The sequence below is a fragment of the Eubalaena glacialis genome, chromosome 8, assembly GCF_028564815.1.
Source record: "Eubalaena glacialis isolate mEubGla1 chromosome 8, mEubGla1.1.hap2.+ XY, whole genome shotgun sequence".
NCBI classification, from domain to species: domain Eukaryota; kingdom Metazoa; phylum Chordata; class Mammalia; order Artiodactyla; family Balaenidae; genus Eubalaena; species Eubalaena glacialis.
Genome location: NC_083723.1, coordinates 104693804 through 104713119, shown reverse-complemented (window position 1 = coordinate 104713119; position 19316 = coordinate 104693804). Strand labels below are relative to the sequence as shown.

At 44.6% G+C, this 19316-nt stretch overlaps 1 protein-coding gene across 1 annotated transcript in view; it reads right to left on the bottom strand.

Annotated features, from left to right (window-relative positions):
• SND1 (staphylococcal nuclease and tudor domain containing 1) overlaps nucleotides 1–19316 on the bottom strand; it is a 429076-nt gene that overhangs the window by 130862 nt on the left and 278898 nt on the right. The window contains exon 15 of the mRNA XM_061198696.1: nucleotides 15504–15645. Within this exon, the coding sequence (XP_061054679.1) occupies nucleotides 15504–15645 (142 nt within the window). The remainder of the gene's footprint in view (nucleotides 1–15503; nucleotides 15646–19316) is intronic.

Sequence of the window (19316 nt, the reverse complement as noted above, 5' to 3'; positions counted from 1 at the left end):
GAGAACAAGGTCTTCCCATTTCTTGTCCAGTGAACTTTCTATCATCAACTGTCCTTTAAAATATCTCAAACTTACCTTTCAACAATTTTATTCCCCTAAAATTAGGCCTCCAAGTCCAACTCTACTAAGCCGAATATTTCCAGCCGTACTAAAAGGTAACAATCTCGTCAAGTCCTCTATAGGATCATGGAAAGCAATGGGGACAAAATGCCTGACTAAGTACAAATGCTAATTACTGGTGGTAAACATTACTGTGACAATTCTTACTGTTATAAAATCAAGGCCATTCACCAACGAATGAAAAAACAGTCTAGTGAAGGAGAAAGAGACAATCAATGAGAACAAGCACAAATACCAACACGGTATTGTTTCTGTGAAAAGTCACGAAGACATAATACTGGGAGAAGGTGCAGAAGAGCAAACAGGATGACAAGAATGTGCAAAGTTGAAAGAAAAAAGAAAAGAGTCTCTCTTTGGAAATTCTGTGCCATGAATTGTGAGACAAGCAGTCAGGTCCTTGAACAGGAGTGCCAGGCTTTTTCCAGGGCACGCTGGGAAATCGCAGCCTTGAGTCTCCTTTCCGTGGTGCCCCCTCAGCTTGCCGCAGATTAGAGTCCAGATAAACGTAGAGCTCCTCAAGAAATCACTGATATTCTCTGAGCACCTTTAAAAAACAGAACTCAAACACGCTTGGATGTGTGTATGAATGAGTCACTTTGCTTTAATCAGATCCACTGTTGACTGAAATCTGAAAGGAAGTAAGATTAGAAAGCCCAGATCATTTCTAGGGGCTCAGAGAGCAAACGTGCTGATCTGCTGGGATGAGCACCTTCCCAGGGGCGTCCAGGCAGGGCTAGAGACCACCGCCCTAAGTGCTACTTCCAGGGTCCCTCACCTCTGGAAACATCTGGGGCTGACAGAGCCCCCAAAGCTACTATAATGGTATCTTTTGAACTAAAAAGACCCACCAGCTTGACACTTGGCCTGAACTTGGAATAGAGCGCTGGAAAGCAGGAGATCGCCCAGGAAAGCCAGGATGTACGGCTGTAACAGCCCATCTTCCAAATTGCGGCAGTATCATGGTTGTTGCCAGGGAACAAGTTCAGTGACCACATAAGAAAAAAATTTTTAAAGTATATTCTGTATGAGATGGAAAAAATTATTTTTCACTGTTTATAGATGTGAGGGGCAATTTGGCAAAAGTCTTCTGATTCTAAAACTACACTGACAGCAAATGAGGTAATATGTTAACAATTCAACAAAGGTAACGGAAAGATTTTTGCACAGTTCTTGTAACATTTCTGTAAATTTGAAATTATAACAAAATAAAATGTTATGAGTATTATTTAAAAAAACCCAACAACTTCTGATGCTTAAGTGCTAGATATCCTGGGACAGTTAATCACCATGATCAAGCACTGTGACATATGCATCAGATCTAACAGTCCAGGGAACCTTGGCAGGCATCTCCTCAGAGGAAAGCCCTTTGTCTATCTCCAATATTAACAGTTTTATGCATTATCTGTCAAAACTCTGCTACTTGAGGCAGTCAGTTTAACCCTTTCATCTCCATATGAGAAAGGAGGGTTCCTTGGAGGTCAGTAAGTACTGCTGCCCCTCTAACCTGTTCTCTCTGAGCTCTACTGAAGAATCACCAGGACTAGGCAAGTAGCTCGGCCTTTTATTAGTAAAGCAGCTGAATAATTTATAAGGGTTGCATAGGGCCCATTAGAAGTGCCAGAGCAGTAATAACTGGCTTAGGACTTTGCTTACTCAGGGCTAAAGTTTAATTTGTCCATAAATGCCCCTGCTCGTAAACCCATCCCACAGGTCTGACCTGCTCTCTCTCTCCTCCCCAATCACATGTCCTAGCCATGCTCTCAGCTTCGGTGTGTTCCTATTGGGGCCAAGAAACAAATCCAAACTCTAAAACAACAACTAAAATCTCATATCCACATTACTGCATTTCCCAAAAAGGGCCACCACCATCCCCTTCTTAAGCTTTGCTTTTGGTCATCCCAGAAGAAAGGTGGCATCTGGTTGATTCCTAGCCAACAAGAGAGCACAGGCAGATGAAATGAATGGACGGAAGACTGGAAAAACAGAAGAGGTAAGACCTTCAAGTACATTCAATGTCAAGTTGCGCAACACATTCTAAACGACAGCACGTAGGAAAAGATCAAGAAAATGTGCTCTGCTCTTTATTTAGGAAGTTAACTTTCCTAGGCCTCAGTTTTCTCATCTATGAAATGGGGATTGTAATGGTATCCACCTAACAGCCGTGGTAAGGATTAAATGAGTTAATTCACAGCGTATAATACTCATTAAGGTTATTATTATTATTAGAGAGTCAAATCTCGAGAGAAGCCTAATCCGATCCCCTCACTCTTTGAAAAAGTCCAAGGCCCAGAGAGGGTATGTGACTTTGAGGGGCAGTTTTAAGCCTCAGTCCAGTTCTCTAGACAGGCACCCAGTTTGGTACTCTGTTTTCCAATTTAGGGCTGCTGTGGCTCTAGCACTCATTCTCCATGGTAACAGTGTTGTTATTTTGTTTTCAGAATTTCCAAATAAGCTAACAAGTGTTAGCCCAGAACCAGTGTGCATCCATTCATTCATCCCAGAACTGTCCAGTGAATGCTGACTCCGGATTAGGCGCTGTTCTAGGCACTAGTACAGGGGTTCTGCAGTCACAAGACAAGGTCCCTGCCTTCAAGCATCTTACACTCTGGTGATAAAAAGAGTCACGAAAACAAACAAATAAGTAAACTAGAAAATTTCAGACAGTGGCAAGTAGACAAAATTAAAAGGTGACACGCGAGAACCACGGCAGAGGTTAGAGTTGGGAGGGTGCAAGTCTCTTAAAAGAGGTCATTCATGACAGTTTCTTTGCAGTTTAATCTCTAAGGAGGTGGCATTGTAACACCAGTTTCAGCATATGCATACATGAATATGCATGACTGTGTGTGATGAGAAGGAATCATACAAAGTGGCACAAACCCCTAAAAATTTCACTCTTGGGCAATCACATCAGAAATAAACATACCACCCATTAATGACTTTATCAAAATAGACCTTTTCTGGCCACTCTGGTACAGATGCGTGGGTTAAGGCAAAAGGACACCAGAGTAATGGAAGTGGGGATCACGTGGCTCTCGTTCAGGTGAAGTTCATTTTTCTGGCCTCGGGAGGTTGGATTCTTAGCTCCTTGGCATCTGCGTGATGTGCCACGAAATTCCTGCCCCAAGAACCAGTTCAGGGGATCAAAGAGCTATTCTTACTGTCTCAGTTCAGGCCAATGGAGGGAGGGAATGGCGGTAGAGGCAAGCCACTCACCCCTCCATTCAGCACCCTCCTCCACAACGGGGCCATTGAGCGGGCGCCACAATCAGGGGCTGAGAAGAAAAGGCCGAAGGAAAGCATACAGAGTCCCCGCGCACAGACACGTCATTCATCACCAGGCAAGTGCCAATATCTGGGAACAGCCATCTCAATTTCTGCAAATCCTCCAACCTGCAACAGCTGCTGGTGACTCTGGGGGGCAGCGCTGCTGCTGCCGGTGCCAATCCCCAGCCCTGTCCAGGAGCCAAGTCCACATTACTTAGGTTAGAGACATGCTGGCTGCAGAGAGCAGTGACAATGGACTTCACAGCTTATAAAGCAGTTTACACAAAGGGCTCCCGTGTATTTCAAAAAGCACTTCAGAGAGCTGGTGAGAGAAGCTATCTGCACAAACGCATTCAAGCAGTTTATTCCTAACCCACTTAGTTCAAGGTCTCTGTCAGAACCCGTGGACAGAGCGGAGGAAGGTGCAGGGAACTGCGAGGGTGCTGGATGGCTCGGCAGCTGGGGGAGCTCAGGCAGTCAACCCCATCCCCCTCCTCTGGAGCCCCAGCAGGCTGGGAAGTGATGGGCAGCAAGCAGTCCTTCACCTGATAACAGATGTCATGAAAACATGAAAGAGTCTGTGGGATTCCTTGGGTCTTTAGTGAGCTGTTTGTCTCAACTGTTTCCACCAGCATCCTCATGTAGCATTTACAAATGAGACTCTGAACACTCTGAGTACCATCTAGATGCCTGCCACCATACAACCCCAAGGAACCGTACTTTCACTGTGACGCCAGCCACTGGATCTCATGCTTTGCTCATTACTCCAAACACTCCAGGGACCTGCTCATCTCCTCCATGCCATCTATACTTGCCTTGTTAGACTCAGTTTCTGGAGAACAATTTTGCCAGGTAACAGGAATAGAGATCAAAAGAAACTAGAGACTAGGGAAAAAAAAGTAAACAAACACATAAACACTGAGGCTCCTGTGTTTGGAGGCCAGAGCTCATGGAAGCCACTAAAGGACACGTCTAACAGAGTACACCAGACATGAAACACAAACCATCCTCATGGAAGAAAAGAAATACAGAGGTAGGTAACAATTCTTCATGAAGTCTGTCGTGCGCATTGACCTTTCAAACTTTTAAACTTCTTCTGAAAAGCTGATGGGCAAGACAGAGTGGATAAAGAATTGTTACCTACCTCTGTATTTATTACCTAGAATGCACATCTATTTTCCAGTGTGACTTCCCTGGATTTTTCATGATGTGTTTTAAAAGCCAGAATTCACCAAGAGGAAGGGTCCCTGTGACAGACCTCAGAGAACCACCATTTGTTACCACAAAGAAAGAGCACAATGATGTGAAAGCACAGCTATCTACCAGAGCTTTACTTCCGGCCCTCAATCTGCTGCCAGAAACCAGCCAAACCCTGGCTGAGGCAGAGCTGGGCACGCCTCAGCCTAGGAGGCTCCGTTCCCAGGTCCACAATCCATGACTGGGCACTTCTGACTTGGTTCTTATGATCTAGGCGGTGGAGTTTCCATGTGCCAAGAGGAAGAGTTCCCCGAAGAGAACTTAACTACTGGCATTTATTTAAGTATGTGCTGTACTGTGGTGTAATCTAAATGTTTCTTGTCAAAAAGAAGCTCCTTAAAGGCATATACTATCTCCCTCTCTTTCCCCTTGCAGCGCCAAGCAATAACAGGTGTTAAAAAAATAACCTCTGACTATTCAACTATAGAAGAGAGGGGTGTGAGCCTGAATAGAAGCGAAAACAAGTATCTGTTACCACGTCTCCCCACCCACCAAGCTGTGGGGAAGAAACTCCCTCCTCTCTAGTCAAAGCAGCCTGCTCATCAGGCGCATCACGTGAGAGGGAAAGCGGCCACTCCACGCACTAGGCCTCTTTTGATATGAAGGGTTGGTCTGTCATCAGCACATCCTAATCAGCAGTACTCACAAATAAGGCTAAACTTAGGGAATTTTTAAATTCTTTTCCATCAAACAGTGAGAATCAAGAGTAAAAAAGAAATAGTTTGTTGAAGAAGAGACTAAAATACCTCAGGGCCCTAGAGGAGTTATTTCTGCAGTCCCTGCACATACGACATCATTCATGAAGAAGGCAGTGGTACAAATATAGCATAAATGTCGTCTGCTCTAGCTTGTAATTTAAAATGCAAATGCTAATGAGCGAACTGGTATATCAGTAGAGTTAATAACCGCATGCCTAGCACAGGGGCTGCATCCAAAACACACACAGAGAAGAGACAGACACCATGTTCCAATTTAAAAATAAAAACACCCAAATTAACCCTAGAAAAATCACTAGCAGATGTACAAGCTCAGGAAGAGGAGGCACACCAGGGCAGGGAAATGGGAACTTCTCCACCCGCCGTAGACTAACTAACTGGTCCATTTAAATATCTTCCTTCATATAGTGAAGGTAAGCATGGGAGTTACTAGGGTTTATTCAGGACTGCTAATTGTAAAGCGTGAGTATAATAAGGAAAATTACAGGGAATCCAAAAAGCTTAGACAGAAAGCTTCTCCAAATCCCATTTAGAAGCCTGTAAGTCAACTTTGCAGGGAGCTGTATGTCCAGAAATCAAAGGCCGCTGAATAGAGACGTAGATTCTCATTTATTTTATCACAGGCAAAGGACGGTCTAAAAAAACCCTGAAAACAGGGGCTTCCCTGGTGGCGCAGTGGTTAAGAATCCGCCTGCCAATGCAGGGGACACGGGTTCGAGCCCTGGTCCGGGAAGACCCCACATGCCACGGAGCAACTAAGCCCATGCACCACAACCACTGAGCCTGCACTCTAGAGCCCACAAGCCACAATTACTGAAGCCCACGCGCCTAGAGCCCATGCTCCGCAACAAGAGAAGCCACTGCAATGAGAAGCCCGCGCACCGCAACGAAGAGTAGCCCCCGCTCACCGCAACTAGAGAAAGCCCATATTCAGCCATGGAAGACCCAACGCAGCCAATAAATAAATAATTAAATAAATAAATCTATTAAAAAAAAAGAAAAAAAACCCTGAAAACATACAAGGCCTGGATTAAGTGGGTAATTTAAATAAATGGGAAAAAGCTCTAATGATGAAAAACCACGACTGAGAATGCGGTTGTGTCTCAGACGCCTTCCAAATATGAAAGGAACTTCTGTGAATTGTTCTGGCTCCTACAAGGTCTGTGCTTGGCAGCCCTACATCAGGATCTGGGACCGATCCCATGGCACTGAGACCGAGCACAGCTCCTTGGGCTTCCTCAGAGCCCATCATGATGTGACCAGTGGTCCTATCCAGTTCCTTAAGTGGAAACCCATGGCGCCCCTCAGGGGCAACAGGAGAGTGTGCTTGGGCTAGCTGCCCATACTGGACACCACGTGTTCTAATGCCCATGTCAGTGCTGTTATATAAAGGGCCAGGAAGAGACTCTAGCAAATCCATTCCATTAGTTTGGGGAAGCCTCAGGAAAACTTTCTGAAAGGAACCCAAGGTGTGCAAAGACCCGGGGCTTGGGGGCAAAGACACTTTTCAATGATGAAGAACTTTTTTGCTTTTTAAAATCCAGTCATGGGCTTCCCTGGTGGCGCAGTGGTTAAGAATCTGCCTGCCAATGCAGGGGACACGGGTTCAAGCCCCGGTCCAGGAAGATCCCACATGCCGTGGAGCAACTAAGCCCATGGGCCACAACCACTGAGCCTGCGCTCTAGAGCTCCCAAGCCACAACTACTGAGCCTGCGAGCCACAACTACTGAAGCCTGTGCACCTAGAGCCCATGCTCTGCAATAAGAGAAGCCACCGCAATGAGAAGCCCACGCACAGCAATGAAGACCCAACACAGCCAAAAATAAATAAATCTATTAAAAAAAATAAAAATAAATAAAATCCAGTCATATCTCTGTTTGAAAGGGGAATGTGAGAGGTGGTTCCCATAGCAACCAAGATTAAGTCTTATGGGCACAGTGTACACTGTTCACCCCAGGGCTGCCCATTACCAGATTTCTAAGCATTTCCCTTTAATGTCAAATTACCACACCATTTACACTCCCTCTCCTGCATCCAGGACATGCCATTTCCTACTCTTAGGCTGGCCAAATAGATACCCCCTCAGAGTGGGGAAGTGGTGAGTAGCCCAATCGTGGATGCTGCTGCTTGCCACCATTACTACTAAATCGCTGGTGGAAAATGCCAGTAGGCTGACAAGATGGCACTGAAATATTCACACTGAGATTTATTTTTCTGGGGACGCCACAAGAATGGGATTAGAACCGAGGCATCAGGGCACAACCAGAGACAGGTGCTGGTGTTGGAAAGACTGCAGCAAAGAACAGCCATCAGAGCTCTGTAAGCTTTCCATTCCTTCCCCCCATGCCCACCAGGTGGAAGGCTGCCTAAATAACCTTTAACAGACTCAGAAAGAACCTTAGAGTAGGAGGGGAGGAGAAGGAATGGAAAAAGGAAGGCTTGGGGAAAAACTCACAGGTCTGACCCTCTTGTACCACTCTACTGGCTCTCATAAGCACTGCAGAGAACAGGCCTGATACCTCTGCAGGATATTTCCCCCTTATCTCATTGATATCAGAACTCCGGAGCAGCAAGAGTAAAAGGCAGAAGTCAGAGGACTTAGGATGCAAGGGTGCTTTTCACTTACCTTTGACCTATCCACCCAGAGGCAACCAATGGGCCTATCCAGAAACTGAGGATAAATCAACATCTTTCTTTTCTTGGCACGGGAAACCCAACTGAGATGGTGAGGGCAGAACATCCCAATTGGGAGGCTGTGCCACCCCTCAGACTGACTCCGCAGAAGGTAGGGCCACCACTAGGACCCTCTCCCCCTCAGTTGCTGGAGTCTCTGGACTGACTGGCTGGGAACTGCCATATGGGCCTTGCTGCTTCCCTCACCTCTAGGTCCCAGCATCACACCAAGATAAGGAGGCCAGTCTAATGGAAATAATTAACTAGGAAGCGGGAGAGCAAGAACGCATCTTTAAGTGTTCTAGCTCCAAGGTCTGTGGCTGCCATTAAACCATGCTGAACAAATCTTATTTGTATTGATGTCTTTATTACTCTGTCTCAATCAAAAAAAAAAAATTAAAGTGACTACTGAAAAAAATTGAATCCTTGCCTCTTTTACCCTGAGACACTCGACTGTGTCCTGTACGTCTCCTTTGATGCCTCTACTAGTCCTTGGGTACCGGCCTTCCTAGGTCTCTTACCACCCAGGTCACTGTCTTCTGATCCTTCTGCAGTTTGCTGATGTCCTCCCTAAAAGCGTGGTCCTCAGATGGAACATCACACTCCAGGCCTGAATTGACGCGGCTGAGTCAGCACTTGGCTCTATCCCTCTCTGGATATTGTACTTCTGGGTTATGAATCAGGATTGCCTTAGCCTTTTTGACAGTATCACAGAAGAATAATTTTATAAAAGGCTAGGAATTGTTTCTCCTCCCCTTATAATTCTTACAAATATTTATTTTCTTCATGTCTATATATCCTGTACTTCGGTAGATACAAGTACTTTGCTTGAAGGCTGGCACGATATCTTACGCATTTCAATATTCCTAGCAAAGTGCCCAGTGGATATAAAAAAATTATTAAATAGCCATGCGATTGAGTGACCCACAAACATGAGGAGGCTCATTCTGGGGATGATTCACGATCTAAAGATGGAAGATAATCAGGCTGTAATCGTAGGCTTGCACTTCCATCCACGTGACCATGGGTGATGGTCTGCCTGCAGAGACGGGGAGCTAAGGGCAGAGCGCTGAATGTTCCATGGTGGGAGAGCCAAGAAGGAGATTTACACGACCAGACAAAAGCAGAGGGAAAAATGATTGATGAGTCCATCCATTTCTTTACGCGACTCTTTCTGAGAGCTAATAATATAGGCAAAGTTGTTTTGCCTAAATGAATCGCACCCAGCTTGCCAAAAGAAAATGTTCCAGATCTTCTTGGATGCTCAAATACCATCTCCCTTGGGAAGTCTTTTCTATTCCTCAATTGATTGTTCTTTCCTCTGCATTCTCATGGTATGTTGCCTATACTTTTCATAGCTCCATTTTGTTTTTCCCTGTTAAAGTTTTTCATATGGCTGTCTCAACTATTAGACTAAAAGACATTCAAGAAAGCAGAAATTATCTGATTAATTTAAGCATCATCCACAAGCTATCAGAGACTGTGTTTCTTTTAGCGGGCTTATAAAAATCTTGGCCTCATTAAAAAAGTCTCCCCAAACCTGCTTATTGTGCTAATATTTTCTGGCCAGTGACCCTAGAGGACCTTCTGGCACAAATGTAATTCGTATAATTCACAATACCTTTAAAAGTGAACAACTAGAGCAGCCCTAGAAAAGTTTCATGTCAAGCTGCCCATTTCCAGTAATGGGACCCAACTGGAAGCAAGTAGGAGGCAGAGACAGCACCAAATGGGCAAGTCCCAAGAGAAAGAATACTGCACTTTACAAATATCCATTAAGTTGCAATTCAATTAAAGTATCTGAAAAGAATTCATAAGTATCAGCAGACCCTGTAACTGCTTAATTAAGGATAGAAGCCCAGCAAACACAACTACAATAGCAGCCGGATTCATTAGCACCTCTGTGATAGCAGAATGGGATTTCTCACTTAAACATGCATTGGCGTTGTGTTAATTTGGTTAGGCACTGGTAATCAATGGGGATCCACCATTCCTGGGGCCAGGAGATGAGGACGATATTCCTGTTCACCTTCCCTCTTCTCCCTCATTAAAGTTCTTGGTCTACTGAAACAGGCAGTTGATATTCCTATTAGGATTGGCTGGAGAAGAGACATTACAGAGACAGAAGGAAATGAGGTACTTTGTTCAAAGGCATTCAGGGTGGAAGGACACACAGCCAACCCTTTAGCTCATCATGCACATACCCGCCACCATTTATCAAACCCCAGACATCTAGGACCTCTCCTCATTGCCTCCCTTGTCATAAGGCAGCTTCAAGAGGGGACTTGTAATCAAAGAGAAAAAAAAATTGAAAAATGCCGAAGGGCAGGCAAAGAAAAGTCTCATTTTCTAGTCTTGTTTCATATGACTAGGTAAGTGGTTAATTATAAGTCACCTGCTGCGATCCACACGGAAACCCCCTGCCAGGTGGCTGCTGCATTCTAGGTGGTTTGTACCGTGAGTTCCACCCCAGGTGACCGACATCCACTCCCCACCATGCCAAACCTGTCTCGGTCCACAATTCCTCGCGCTTACTGCTGTCCCACTGTTAAGAACAAACACGGATATGTAAATGGGGTAGGCTCAGTGAGTTAGAAGACTCCAAATATCTGACACAAGACTCCTTAGATTACTTTACACTGAAACCTCAAATTATTACCCTCTTCTCATTCAGGCATTTGGTTTACAGGCACTAACTTGATACCTGCTATGCTTAGCCAACAGGACAACTTCCTGAACTGTGCCCTCAGCATGACCCAAGTAGCCCAGAGCTAAGAAAGTAATGCAAAATAAGGCAACATAATATAAAGGTCACAGCAATAAGGCACACACTCCAGGCCCACTTGCGCTTTGAAATAAAAATGTGAATCATGGGCCAAGCAATCTGCAAATATGTGCCTCCATATCCCTTTAGACGAGATACTAAGTAAAAGGTGACACACAGGACAAGTGAAAATGAACTAAAAATAAAGACTAAAGGTAAACTGCTTTTGTTCTAAGAGAAGGAAATGTATGGAGCTCACTAAATGCCAGATGAGGAAAAAGGATGCTTTTAAACAAGTGTGGGGGGCCTGAGGAATGTTGACCTTTCTGTTAACTCAGGACAAGAACTGCCTGTGACTGCCTCCGAGACTGAAATATGTGCACATAGGAGGAGGCCACAGCAGCAGGCGGGGGGACCTTGAACCGTCTCAGTTCTGAGGCGGTAAGGTCACCTGCTCACCGGCTGAACCTAAGCCAGGTGCTCAGAGGACTGAAGGGCAAGAGCTCTCAGGAGGCGCTGGCCTGTTAGCTACAGCTGACTTTGCTCAGCCCCACCTGCTATCCCATCTGACCAAGCAATCATTCCACATGCAGGGGTGCAGGAACCATGACGGAGAGGCCAGCTGGCTCGGGCCAAATGCCACTCCCTGTCAAGCTGCGGGGCCGTCTGCCCAAAAAAGGCCACGTAAAAACGGAAAGTGTCCACCCCACCTTGAAATCCAGAGGGCTCTCCAAAAGGCTGGGAGCAATGATACCAGCACATATGGGATTGCTGAACAATTATCTTGACTTTCCCCTTGAGAATCACAACCCTAACGTCATTTCCAGCAGACATCAATTTTACAGGGTGCAGGGCACATTCCACAGAGAGCTGCCAAGCTGTGCCATGAGGACCACCTTCCAGGTGAGCAGCTGCACGGTGTAAGCATCGTGTCTGTCTACGCTGACGTTCAGCTTTGTGGTTGGTCCCGGATGACCGAGGGACCCTTCTCTCTAGGATCCTCCAGCCATGTTCTCCATCGCATTCATTCTGTCTCCGCAGGGTCACTGCCCTAGCAATCATTTACTTGTATCCTTTCTGAGTTCCTGTTCAGACCAGTGCTTCTCAAGTTCCTGATATCTTCTCACTTCATCTCTTTTATATCCTCATTAGCCAAGGAGACTTCGTTGAGTTTTACAGTCTATAACTGGCACTCTGAAGACAATAGGTATACTGAACAGCTTTTCCAAGTACCCATGCCACGTTCTGCGCCAATCCTAAGAATTGGTTATAAAAGTACTCAAGATGCTGACATCCTCAGAATGTTCCCTTGACCCTTTAGCATTCACTTTTCTGTACTCCTTTTTCCATTCTATTAGATTGCTGTGAAGAGCAGTCTATTTTAAATTCTGTTCCTTACTGCCCACATTTACTCCCCAATCGTACTGACAAAGATCATCTGTGACTTAGCAATTAATCAATAGTATAAAATCACTCCATAGTTTTTAACTACTTGATCTTTTAAGGTAAAACCCGACACTGCTGACTCCTTGGAATTCTCCCCTCCCTTGGCTTCCGGAAGACGCTCTCTGAGGATTCTCCATCTAATCCTCTGACCACCAACTACCTGTTCCAAGAACCTACTCTGAGTGTCGCCCTTGCTGGTGGACATCAAAATCTGCCCAATAACTCAAGCCTTGGACCTGTTTACTTTCTTTCCCATACTCAATGTCATCCCCCATCCTTGACCAAAAAACCTCAGTCATTCCCTGAATTAGGAAGTCTTCCTCTTAAATACTCTTCCAATCTCTCCTCTCCTCCATCACCAGATTTCGGGCCTCTATCCCTCTTGCTTCTTAACCACTCTCCCAGCCTCCAGCCTCACGTATGCCAATATATCTACCAAAATAAACTTTCTTAACACAAGTGTGAGCATGACACGCCCCTGATACCTTGAGCGCCTCTGAGGGTCCACAGTATATTCCACAGAAGACTAGCTTCCATCTGTGTTTCCAGCCTCACCCCACTCTTCACTCTTTATACCCCACCAATACCAAAGGATTCATGGTTTCCTGGACACATCAGAATGTATCATACCTCTACATCTTTGTACCTGCTGGTACCTCTATCTAGAATATTCCTCTCTTCCTCCCCTCCCATCCTGTTCTTACAACATTGCAAACTCCTATTTGTCCTTTAAAACACAGCTCAGATACACAATCCCTGATCTCCACCTAACCAACCATTCTCTCCTCTGTGCTACTTCTGTGCATTGTAAATAATTCTATTTTCTCACCTAACACCCAACACTACAGTTTGTTCATGTATCTGTCTTCCCTCTAGAGCTTAAGACCTAGGACTGTGTCTTACCGGGATGCAGAGTTCCTTGCTCCAGACTCAAAGAGGAAAGCCAGTAGCTTTTCTTTTAGTGAGCATTTTGCTTAGTCAGGAGGAGGCTAGGACAGCTCCTAGCTCCTTCTCTTGATTTATTTGAATTAATGGGGAGGTCAAAGTCTCCGTGGTAGAGCCACAGGTACGTGCACACATACTGCACAACTGTGCCATTCCATACAGTTAAGTGAAAGCTCTAGTTATGAATTCACTAAGTCTTTGTGAGAAGAACAGGAAGGAAACATTTATTGATGATCTGCTTTATGGCAGGCTTGCTCTAAACCTTTATACATCCTGAAAGGCAAGAAACTTTCTCCAGTTAACTGATGCGTAAACTAACGTTTGAAGAGTCAAAACAAAAAACAAAAAACAAAAAAACCCAAAAAACAAACGTCCCTAAAGTCCCCTGCTTGTACAGAGCAGAGCCATGATTGAAACCGAGGCCAGCTTTCTTTTCCAACTTTTCAATGTCCTGTATCCCTGCCGGGTTTCTAAAGAAATCAGAAGATGCATAATACAACTGCATAGAGTACGGCAGGAGAAAAATGTAAAAGCTTATATTTTTATCAGGAATTTGCTTCTGTAATCTATCTTTCACCGTGTAAGTTAACTCAAGCAATGCCTTTTGAATTGCTAAGCTTAGAATAATGCCAAGTACACAGAGGAACCGGCTGATGCCGAGCTGAGTGATCAGGCTGCTTGTGTTTCAGCAAGGTACCACCAGAAGGGTTCTGCAGGAAAACTCCAGGCAAGACAGGTTTAAAGCTCTGAGCCGGCTCCATTCAGGTGGTTTTAAGTTTGGAAGCCAGAACTTCAATGTTTTCTTTCCCCTATAGATCTGCAGCCAAGTTTCCAGGAAAGAATAATACTGTTTCTCTTTCACACCTCTGGGATAAAGCTCTGCCAAAAGGATGCTTTTGTTTTGCAGGCAGAGAGCAAAGAATGAGTTGAATATATACCTCAAACCCTGTAACAAGAATTCACTGCTAAGAAACTCCTCCGCTACAGAAATCTTAAGAAAAAGGGCACAAATGGCTCCATGAAAGGACTCACACACACTGCCACTCTGCCCCTCAGTTTACTTACAACTCATATTCGCAGACACGAAAGCACAGCCCTCCGGTGAGGTATGGACTTCTTGCGGCCTTTCTTCTCTAGAGCTGCCCCTGAGCTGCAGAAAGCCTGCAGAGCTGGGCAGTGATCAGTAACCTCTTAAGAGAGCTCAGGAGCCTCATGGAGCAGTGAGGGCCAAGCAGCAACAGTGAGCTTCACGGCCCTGTGCTCGGTAAGTGACTAATCGCACTTAACAATCCATTTAGTTGGGGCCTGAGGGAGACCCTTATGGGGAAGAAACCATCAGTGCCTTCGAGAAGAGCAAGGCTGAGGCGATCTGGCAGGGGATGGCAAACACAGCCCCCAGTTCTCTTCCCCCATGGCAAATTCTACCCCAGGATTCAACAGAAGTAGTGCTGAGGCAACAGGCTGGCCTCAGAGGAGGTGGCGTACAGTGGGTAAACACAATGGAATACAATCTTTGGGAGTGTATATCGGGGTGGGGTGACCCTCTCCCTCAAAGACCACAGCTGCGAAGTACTGATGGAAATAAATAACTTTCTTGTCTGTCGGCAGGGAAGAAATGAAACTGTCTGCCCCTTGAATGCACACATGTAAATTTCTCAAAGAGCACAGTTCACACATAGACTTGCTGGCTTGTGAAATGTTACTAGATAAGACAGGATAAGAAAGATGGACAGTCAGTCAGCAAAGGAAAGGAGGAAGGCTTGCCCTGGCCTGGCACCCTTAGTGCAAGAGGGAAATACCAGGGACGCAGGGGCCTGTGAAGGTAATGGCACATCTGGGGTTTCATAAAGGATTTGGATCCTGATGACACCTGAAAAGAATAAAAGACCACAAGTGGCACTGCCTGTGGCGCTACAAGGGCAGAGCGTCTCGGCGTCTCTGTGGCCTTGCCCGTGACTAACACAGCAGGGCGGTCCATCCCAAATGGGCGACACCAACCGTGAGCACGCCATCATTAATGCTTTCCTATGTCTGGAATTCCCTTCACTCAGGCTGTGTGAGGATACGGGCTGTCTTGTTAGCTGTCCTGCGCTCCTACGTCCTGTGGTTGGCGGGAATGAGAAGCAGGATAGGACCAGTGCTGGGTCTGCAGTAACAGCGGGATCAAACCTAGGAACTCTGTGTTCACGTCTCAATTAGAGGTTGAAGCACCTACATGGGCTCCAAGTCCTATAGAAAGGAGGGCATGTGACCTCCAGGGATGACTTCCGAGCTCCACGAAGAATTTTCAGAACAACACATAACACAGAAGACTTACCTGCAAGCAAGAAGGTGATAAGGCAAGTTTCCTTTGGCAAATACAGCTTGAGACGAGACCCACTGAACACGTACTCCACCACGGCTTCAGAACGACCTGCCCGCTGAAGGAAGGGCAGAAACTGCTTTGCTTTTTGGGTGTCCTGGGGGAGAAAATAAGAATTGTTAGAAAAGTAATGGAATCTAGGTAAATGTTTCTTTCTCTCTGGTCTAGGGCAAAAAGTCTGGCAGACCACAGGAAGCTGGGAGAAAAACCCTAGCATATCAGACATTTCTGAAACCAGGACAAAAACAAGATACCCATGTGACTTTCATAGGAGAAATATAATCAAAAGCTTCCAGAATATTCTCACTCTCTTCTCCCGTCTGTTCAATTACTAAAGTGGATATAAAAGTTAGGACGGTGCCCTGCAATGAGAATTTCACTCCTTCTCTGGAATAGGAAAAAGAGCTCTTCTTCCTTCTACATAAAATTGAGGGGAGAAGACCAATACTCACCTTCTTTGGAGATTAATCTAACCTTTAATTTTCATTAAAAAAACCCCAAACAAACGAACAAAAAAAACCTGTGACACCCGGCTCCTGATACAGCCCCTAAAGCCCTTTCCCAGGAAACCCAAAACAGTTCATCTTCAAACTTTAATAGGCTATGTTTTCCTAACAAGGAGGAGAGCGCAGCCTTCTTTGGGCACCAATACTGCAAGCCCTGCTCTCCACGCTTTTGAGGGATGAGCCAGGACCTGGGGCACACTGCTCCTGCTCCCAGCCTGGGAAATCTGCAACGGCAGGATGTGAACCACAGGGACCAGTAAGTACTGCATCATGTCAGCGCAAGTAATTATAGAAACAAGAAAAACACATGAAACTGCACAGGGCTTTTTAAACTTTTTTCACGCATCAACACAAACTGCATGCATTCTACCCTCAAGAGTACCAAATCATGGACCTTCTGAACCTCAGAGCTCTCAGCTTTGGAGGAGCTAAGAGCCATCAAGTCCTTTCAGTCTCTCAAGCTAATTAAACAGATGATAGAGTAAGCAAGCATCAAAGTATCACACGGCACGTGCTGGGGGAATAGTCACTGGATGAATTTCGGAGGTTTTCAGCGCAGCCAGCCCACTGGCAAACTCCCTCTGAGGACAGCAAGCTCTGCACACTTTCCTGACTCGGATGACATACGCTGTCTGCACTCGCCAAGCTCTTCCTTCCTAACTCAGAGCAGCAGAGCTATTGTACCTAAATTAATGCACATTAGATAATGAAAATTTAACAAGCCATCAAGCATCTGAGAGTCTTCACAGCAGCCAAAGGGGCTCCTCTCATTCAGAAGCAGTGAGGTAGGCTGGGATGAAAACAATATTTATAGTAATGAGATTCATCCTTCCCTTCAAACAGATTCCCAGAGAAAAGGAGAGACAGTCATCCATTCTCAGTGTTTCTAAGGGCACATTGGTAAAAGGTAAGGTAACAATGAGCTTTAGTGGGTTGGAAACTCCCCCAATGAACACTTAAGCAAATACACATTCTACTATCCACACACAGTGGGAAAATGCCTTTCTGGCAGTTGGCTGAAGTCCAGAACAGCCAAGCAAGACAAATGCTCCATGGGAAAGAAGGCACTACCTGATTAAAATCCTCTTGCCATGCTAGAATAAATCTGGGATATTACTCCTGAGCTGAGCCAATAAGTCAACAATTATCAAATTGATTATCACAAATCATTAGGCAACTTAAGGTCTCTAAAGAGAAGGCCTTCCCTCAAGACCGCAGTAATCTATATTTTTCAGAAATAGACATTTGCTCATCACTGTCTCTTGGACGTATTTACCTGAGAAAAAGATGCTTACAGGAATAAAACAGCGCACGCACAGGTACACCTTTAATGTTAATACTAAAAAAGGAAGTTGCAGCAGATTCTCCTATTTTGCTAAATAATTACTTAGTTTATCAAGAGACATACTTACTCAGAGAATCAAGGAGAAACGAAGGGGCCCTACTATTAGCTATGTAAGACACACAGACAGACAGACAGACAGATAGATAAAAATAAACCAATGGATGTTCCTCACTCCTCCTAAGTCTCAACCTACAACTTAGTCCTATTCCAGAAATACATGGGAGGACAGCAAAGAGAACGTGACATGCCATCGATTATGACAAAGATTAGAAGTGAAAGCCAACGGTGACAATCGAAGGCATGAAAGCAAACTTTAAAAGCCCACCACAATTGGCCATGTCTCTTTCCAGAGGCAAAACCGTAAGATAAGACGTGGAGCTCCCCATCCTCTTGAGGCAAATGCTCCAAAGGCTTGGAGCAGGTGATATGCCCGTGGACCACCCGTTAAAGGAAAAGACGGAAATCTTGTCCAAGGTGGTAGAGTTTTAGAAATAAAAAATTCTTATAAAGCCAATTAAATTGAATGTAATCACCAAAAGATGTCAACTCTTTCAAATCTCAGTCACAGGCAGACAATGGTGTCCGTCTTTCCTTGTCATCTCAAGCTGTTCCTTTGCTTGGCAAATTCCTTTTCAATACAAAAATTCTTGAAACCTTTAATATTTGTTTCAGTGGCTCAAATGAAAAGACTGGCAAGGCAGATTGATAAGTTCCCTCAGGTGATGTAGCCGTAAGTCATTCTCTGCTAATTTAGCTATGGAAATTTTTTTTTTTTTTTTAGGAATTTTGATTATTAGAAAATGGACTAAATGCTATGGCTAAATGACTTGCCTTCCAAAGAGCCTATGAAAGTACAGCAATGTGCTAGATTCCAATACTCATTTCTAAGGTTACAGCTATAGGTAAATAAGAGAAAGCATGACTATGAGAACCAGTACAAGAGAGTCCAGTTTAGGCCCTACTGAGGGGTTGAAGATGCCAGGTGGTTCTCAAGGGCAGCCAAGTGATCAAGTTCAAAGGATGTCATTAACACGACATTTAAAATTTTCTTCCAATAATGCAAAGCAGGACCTTCTAAGACTTAGTGAAGTGACAGATTTCCTTATAACTCCAAACATATTTTTAAAAATAAAGATTAAAGGCCTCAAATTTAAAGAGATAACAACATTGAGACTTAGGATGCTCACTTCAAGGTAAGACTATTAAATATCAAATATTTCTGCTTAGAAGTCTGGTTGCAAAGTCCCTCATCCTCAGGTTTTCTATGTTGTGGCTGGTTTACATGAGGTCTGGGAATCTATTTGCCATAGTTGTCATAGTTGAGTTACACAGTCTCAAGGCTTTGAGAATCCATGTAGATAAATTAGCTATAGTTTTCTGTTTTCTGTACTAACATTCCCCTCCACTGGTGTAAATAATCAAGAAGTAACTGCAGTGCTGAACAGATAAATCTTCTTTGTTGCACTGGCAGTTTTCACATTACCTGTGCTCCAAAACAAACCAAATGTAAGTATTTTCCTGTACTCCTAGAAAAGCTAATTTAAGGTTGTATTAGCTACATTTAACCTGCTATTGTGGATGGCATCTCTTTAAGGAATGTTTCTGCCTCCTCAATGCACCTTGAAATTGAGAAAGTAACGATGTAACAAACATGCCTGGGGTGACTTCACTTCAAAGAATTTGAATATCTATACTTCAAAGTTACAGGAGCAGGGTTTTGAAGGACGATGAAGAAAAGCAGGATGATCCTTAGGGAGTGGGAAAGGTTATAAAGACACCTTAATCATACACTCCTACTCTGCCCTCACTTCTGGATGGTCAGGCTAAATTTCTTGTAAATGTGGGTGCACGTGTCAATGCCTATAAAAAAAATCCCTCCTGTGTAAGCAAGCACACATGTTTGAAATAACTGAGTAC